Genomic DNA, 6,798 nt, shown 5'->3' with positions numbered 1-6,798 from the left:
CAATAATAGGACCTTTATATGCATATAGGTCAGCTATATCATATCATAATTTGAAATTAGATAACTATTAAACACTTTGTAAAGTACTCCCTACATATCATTACAGCCATGTCAACTGAGTTCAAATTAATATTTAGAATCTAGGAACACATCAAGAAAGACATATGAAAGGTGAGAGAGATTTGACATGTTTACCCAACCAAATTGACTTAGCCACATTTACCCAACCACCCAGAGCTAATAGAGTAGATAGTTCGAACCCACAACGAAAGGTGAGAGAGATTTGGCAGTTGGCAACTTTGTACTGGCCAACACTATAAGTTTCAGCATCACTTGAGATGGCGTCGTAAAATGAAAATAGAGTGTGATCTCTAAAAAGTGAGAGAGGTTATTTTAGGTATCCACAACATGGTCCTATAAGAACTAGAATCACATCCATACCTTGCACGAGCTCTGAGATATGCCCCATCAAAGATCGTAGCCCTATGGAATTTACTAACCCTTAGGGATGTTCTAGTTCGGCATGCTCAAGAATGTTCAAGTGCTGAAGGGGATAGGACAAGGTTGGGGAAAGGGTTTACCTGACCACTTGGAGCTAACAGAGCAAAAAATTCAATCCCACAATGAAAAGTGAGAGAGATTTGGTAGTTGGCAACTTTGTACTAGCCAACACTGCAAGTTTCAACATCACTCGAGATGGCATCGTAAAATGAAAATAGAGTGTGATCTCTAAAAAGTGAGAGAGGTTATTGTAGATCTCCACAACATGGTCCTATAGGAACTAGAATCACATTCATAGCTCGCACAAGCTCTAAGATATGCCTTGTCAAATATCGCAGCACTATGGCATTTAGTGATCCTTAGGGACATTCTGGTTCGGCATGCCAGAGAATATTTGAGCGCTGAAGGGGATAGGACAAGGTTGGGGATAGGGTTTACCCAACCATTCAGAGCTAACAGAATAGATAGTTTGATCCCATGATGAAAGGTGAGAGAGATTTGGTAGTTGGCAACTTTGTACTAGCCAACACTACAAGTTTCAGCATCACCCAAGATGGCGTCATAAAATGAAAATAGAGTATGATCTCCAAAAAGAAAGAGAGGTCAGAAGGAAAAGGATTTTGAAGGTGTGGCAATGGTAGAGCTCTATATCTCGACACCAAGCTAGGGAAACCGTGCCCTACCTCATTTTTGTTTTTTCTGTGCTTGCGTAGGCTAGGGGGTGTGTCTGGTTGTGTAGGGGGGAAGAACAACTGCTGCAATTGTTGGTGGACGCGGGTTTGTTTTTTTTTGGACACGTTTCTGAGGGTTTTTGCATGGTCGATCTATAGTGGGAGTTCCTGGATGGTGTGACCTGGGGTGGATTGTCCAGGTTGGTGCCCAACGATGTCTCGGGGTGAGCCTTCTCAGGCTACGCCCGATGTAGAATTATTTGATGCAGAGGAAGTGTGTCCGACAAGGAAGAGGGCGAGGATGTTCGATAATGCTCTCTTTTCTTAGATGCCAGGAGCTACAAAATCGACCTCGCTTGGTGGATCCCGGATCTCGAAGATCAACGGTTGCCTTGAGAGATGTAAAGAAAGACCAAAGCTGGTAATCCCTTTTGAAATGATTGTCGAAGATGTTGATTATTACTCTAAGAACTCATTATATTGTAAATTTTTGGGATTAAGAGTCTCCCTGCAATTTTTGGAGAATTGGGCTCGGAGAACATGGGATCCAGAGGGTGAAATGGAGGTCTCCCTGCTTGCAAATAACTATTTCATGGTTACATTCACATGCATGGCGGATCGCAAAAGGGTTTTTGAGGGAGGGCCCTATTTTTATAACCAAGTTGGGCTTTTTGTTAAGCCATGGCATGCAAGTTTTAATCCCTCCGAGGAGCTTCCAAATCGAGTTCCAGTGTGGGTACGTCTACCCAGATTTCCAATAGAATGTTGCCGGGAGGATGTTCTTCATATGCTTGCCTCGATGCTTGGGAGGCCAGTGGGGCCTTCAACACAAACCCTTGGTAAGAAAGTAATGACTTTTGCTTGGATTTGCGTGGAGCTTGATTTGAGTAAACCTTTGCCAGATGCGGTGGATATGTGTGTAGGGTCACACTCTTGGGTGCAGCAACTGGATTATGAAACCCTTCCTTTTCGATGTCGCCTGTGTCATGAATATGGGCACTTGATGAGAAGATGCCCGAAGGCCAAAACTGGGGAGCAGTAGCCTCTGCCTCCTCCTGGAAATACCCCTCGTTTGGATAAAGGGAAGAAGCCCGCCTCTGGTGATGGTATGGATGTTGAGGGTTTTGTTCAGGTTAAGGCTCGTAATCGGAGAAGAGGTCAGAAGAGGACTCTAATGGAAAGACAGGACGGGGATACTTTTAACAGGTTTGAGGTCCTAGATGAACTGGGTCAGCATGATGCCATTCCTGGTTTTACTAGTGTAGATCAATTAACAGTGGATCAAAGCCTGGCAATTGCCACTTCCATTCCTATCCCAGCTCTACAGGTGGAATCTGATACACCTATGGTCACTGATGGGCATACAGGTGCCCAATTGGTTCAAGAGTCAAATGCTGACTTGGGACAGAGAGAAGAGGGCCCTATTCTTCCTGCAAGGATGACTATTTTAGATATGGACAAGCGTGGCAAGTCATCTTCCCATTTGGGTATCCTTCAGAAGGATGTCAAGAAGGGGGTTTTAGAGAAAAGCGATAAGGGTGGATGTAAGAAGGACTTGGAGAAGATCAAGATGGTTGGGGAAACTTTGGTGGAGTCAAGATCTGTTAAGACCCTGGATTCTCATTTTTTGCCCCCCCCCAAAATGATCATTATTTCATGGAATGTTAGGGGCCTGAACAGCGGCCCTAGACAAAAAGTTGTTTGGGAATTGGTTAGAAGTCATTCTCCTGATGTTCTTTTTCTTTAGGAAATGAAGGTCTCTGTTGAGTGCATGATGAGCCTGGCACCTAAATTGTGGAAGAGCGGGCAATGTCAATGCATTGGAGCGCAGGGCTCTTCAGGGGGTGTGGCATGTCTCTGGAACCCTCGCAAGATTCATCCTTTATGGTGGTTATCTTTTAGATCCTCCTTATCCATGGTTTCTTTTTTCCCTGAGTCGGGGGAATCTGTTCTATTTACCAATGTCTATGCTCCTATTGAGTTCCAAGGTAAACTTCTTGCATGGAATAATATTCATTTTGTTCGTAGTCAATTTCCTTACTTACCATGGATTATGGTGGGTGATTTTAATGCTATCCTTGATTTATTTGAAAAACTGGGGGGCAATGCTAGACTTGAGCCCTCTTTGGTGTTATTCTGGGATAATATATTGGCACTCAATCTAGTGGGTGTTAAACCCAACAATGGTCAATTCACTTGGAACAATAGAAGGGTAGGAGATAGATGTGTTGTTGAACGTTTGGATTGGTTTATGGTTTCATGTTTTTGAGTGGGCGGATTGTGGTCTTCCAGTTCTGATATATTAGATTGGCGTGGTTCAGACCATTGGCCCATTAGGCTTGCTATTTCTTCTACCCGATTGCCTCAAAAGCCACCTTTTAAATTCCAGCTCGTGGTTGAGAGACCCAAACCTATATGGATGTGTGGTTGAGTGGTGGAAGATTGGTAGACCAGCCTATGGTACAGCAATGTATATCTTTGTTAAACTCCTCCAGTGCACTAAATATCAGCTAAAATGGTGGAATCGGCAACATTTTGGCAATATTTTCCATGCGAAAAGGGTGGCTCAAGCTGAGTTGAATGATATCACTAGGAAGATTAGGGAAGATGGGGTGTCTGAGCATCTGTTAAGGGAGGAAGCTAGAGCGTTAAGATCTATGGAGGAATGGGAGCTGAGGGAGGAAATATTTTGGAAACAAAAAGCCCAGATTGAGTGGCTACAAGAGGGTGCTAAGAATATTGCATTCTTCTTCAATTCAATGAAGGCTAGACGACATGGTAATGCTATATCAACTTTGGTGAATGATAGGGGGGAGGTTCTTTCTTCCTTTCAGGATATCTCCAATGAAGCTATGCAGTACTTTATTTCTTTATTTAGGGAGGATTCAGAGGGGGAATCGATTGAAGAGGCTCAGGTCCTTTCTTGTATTCCTTCTTTGGTTTCTTTGGAAATGAAGGAGCACCTTATGAGAGCCATTTCTTTGGAGGAGCTAGAGTTGACTATTTTCCAGATGAAAAAAGGGGAAAGCTCCTAGATCGGATGGTTTTTCGATTGAATTCTTCCAGGAATTTTGGGACATTATCAAGATCAATTTACTAGCAGTTGTTCAAGAATCCCAGAGGAATAAGCAGATGCTTCGAGCTTTAAACTCTACCTTCCTTTCTCTCATTCCCAAGGAGGAAGGGGCTGATCGGTTAAGTCACTTTCACCCTATTCTCTTTGCAATGTCATTTATAAAATTATATATTAGTTGATTACTAATAGGCTAAAAACATGGCTTCCAAAGCTTATTTCTGAAGAGCAAAGTGGCTTTGTGGCAGGTCGCCAAATCTTGGATGGGGTGGTGGTGGCTACTGAGACTATTCATTCCATGGCCAAATCTAAGGACAAGTCTATGTTCATCAAGCTAGATATGGCTAAGGCGTATGATAGGGTTCGTTGGTCATTCCTCCAAAAGGTTTTGGGTGCCTTTGGTTTTCAGAAGGCTTGGATCTATTGGGTTATGAGTTGCGTGACTTCAACTTGTTTCTCTATTTTGATTAATGGGGAGCACTCTGATCTTTTTGGGGCCTCTCATGGTCTACGGCAAGGTGACCCACTCTCTCCATACCTATTTATTCTTCTGGTAGAAGGTTTGGGTCGGCTGATAAAGATGAATGTAGCAGGGGACTTTATTCAGGGTTGACAGTGGGGAGGGGGCCTTCTAGTTCAATCACACTTACAGTTTGTGGATGATACGGCTTTAATGGGTATGGCTACCATTTAGGAAGCTTCTAACATTCGTAGGGTGTTGGATGTCTACCTTTCAGCCTCTGGTCAGCTAATTAATGAGGGCAAGTCTTCCATCTTTTTCTTCAACACTCTGTTGTCTATTCAAAGGAGAATTGTTCTCATTCTCAGATTCCAAACTGGGAGTCTTCCATTTATCTATCTTGGGATTCCTATTTCTGTGGGCAGATAGTCTAGGGAGTCTTGGCAGGTCATTCTGGATAAATTTCAAGCCAAAGTCACTCATTGGACCCATAGGTGGCTATCCTTTGTGGGTTGGGTCCAGCTGATCCAATCTATGGTTCAAGCTCTTCCTCTATATAGGTGTATGATTCAAGTGGCTCCCATGAGCTTTGTTAGGGACTTGGATGCTTTAGCTAGATAGTTTTTATGGGCTGGAAGTTTATCTACATCTAAGTGGAGTCTTATTAAATGGGAGGTTGTTTGTAGTCCTAAGCAATTCAGGGGTCTTGGATTAAGACAATCAATGCTAACTGGTACTGCCTTGGCAGCCAAATTGTATTGGCGATGGTGTGTAGAACAGAACCATGTTTGGGCTAGAATCTTGTCTCAGAAATACTTTCTTGGAATCCCCCACAAGGATATTCCCAGGTATAGCCTTTCTGGGAAAGGTTCGGTAATTTGGAACACCCTTAAGAGAGGGGCTATGATCATTAAAGGTGGCCTTTTCTAGATATGCAAAAGTGGATCTGAGGCACATTTCTGGGATGATGCTTGGGATGGCTACCCTCCACTGGTTGTTCAATTCCCTCATCTGCACATATTGTCCCAGAGGTTTTGTGAAGCTAGATGGACAAGGGTGAGTGACTTTAAGTCCTTTTACACTCAGGGACAGTTGGTGGAGGCAAGATGGAAGAGCCCAGAGGAATGGCCGATTTTTGGGTTGGATATGGAGTGCACTGAACTACAGTACATACTAGCTGGCCGAAACTGTAGCTCCCTTTCAGCAGAGGATGTTTTGGCCTAGTCCCCTAATCCTAAGGGTACTTACACTGTTTCATCTGGGTATCAGGAGTTGCTCTCCCAACAACTTGTGGGGGGGGAGGTTCAGTGGTGGAAGAGAGTTTGGAGTAAGCTTTCATGGCCGAAGTGTAATTGCTTTATTTGGACTTTGGTTTGGAATAGATGCTTGACCTGGGACAATATCTAGAAGAGAGGTTTTTATGGCCCTTTGAGGTGTTTTCTCTGTAGCTGTGGAGAGGAAGATTCTACGCATTTGTTCTTTCGCTGCTCTTTCACCCTTCAACTTTGGCACTCCTGGTGAGATGTTTGGAAATGGCCATGCATTCATGCCTCCTCCCTAGCGGAGTTCTGGACGAGTCTAGGGAGGCCCCCTTCCCTGACTCCCTTTTTTCAGGATGTTTGGTACGTTGGACCCATCTTCTTGCTATGGCAAGTTTGGTTAGAAAGAAATCGAAGAATCTTCTGGGGTGAAAAGTTGGGGATTCACCAGGTTTGGCTCAGAATTATGGGAATGATCTAGGAGTCGATCAATCCTAAGAGTGAATTGGTGTTGCCACTTGAGAAGAGTGATGCAGAGATGGCTGATAGGTTGGGAATATAGAGGTTATCTCAGGCTTCAGCCTATGTCAGGAGAGGATGGGGTGTGAAGCAGAAAGTCCAAAGGATGGGCGAGTGGCTGCCCCCCCGGCTGGTTTTTTGAAAATAATGCAAATGGTTCTTCAAGGGGTAACCCAGGTCTGGCTGGGATTGGTGGGATTGGTAGGGACTCTTTAGGATCAGTGGTCTTTATTTTCTCGGCCAATAGAGGGTACAAACTGTCAATAGGATGGAAGGGATGGCTATCTTACATGCTTTGAAGCAGGCTTATGCTCT

The 6,798-nt window shown here is 43.9% G+C and overlaps 2 protein-coding genes across 2 annotated transcripts; both read left to right on the top strand.

Moving 5' to 3' along the window:
* Nucleotides 1-1,500: 1,500 nt before the first annotated feature.
* LOC149531438 (uncharacterized) lies at nucleotides 1,501-2,214 on the top strand. The gene has a single exon (XM_089808339.1). The coding sequence runs from the start codon at nucleotides 1,501-1,503 to the stop codon at nucleotides 2,212-2,214; it is 714 nt and encodes a 237-aa protein (XP_089664465.1).
* Nucleotides 2,215-2,280: 66 nt separating this feature from the next.
* On the top strand, nucleotides 2,281-4,858 carry LOC149531437 (uncharacterized). Its single transcript, XM_089808338.1, has 5 exons — nucleotides 2,281-2,745; nucleotides 2,920-3,384; nucleotides 3,494-4,087; nucleotides 4,239-4,366; nucleotides 4,438-4,858. Exons 1-5 carry the CDS (start codon nucleotides 2,281-2,283, stop codon nucleotides 4,856-4,858), a joined length of 2,073 nt encoding a protein of 690 aa, XP_089664464.1.
* The last annotated feature ends 1,940 nt before the right edge of the window (nucleotides 4,859-6,798 follow it).

Source organism: Cupressus sempervirens, chromosome 11 (assembly GCF_028749045.1).
Source record: "Cupressus sempervirens isolate cs-2001-9-10 chromosome 11, ASM2874904v1, whole genome shotgun sequence".
Lineage (NCBI taxonomy): Eukaryota > Viridiplantae > Streptophyta > Pinopsida > Cupressales > Cupressaceae > Cupressus > Cupressus sempervirens.
This window is presented reverse-complemented; position numbering and strand designations above follow the sequence as displayed.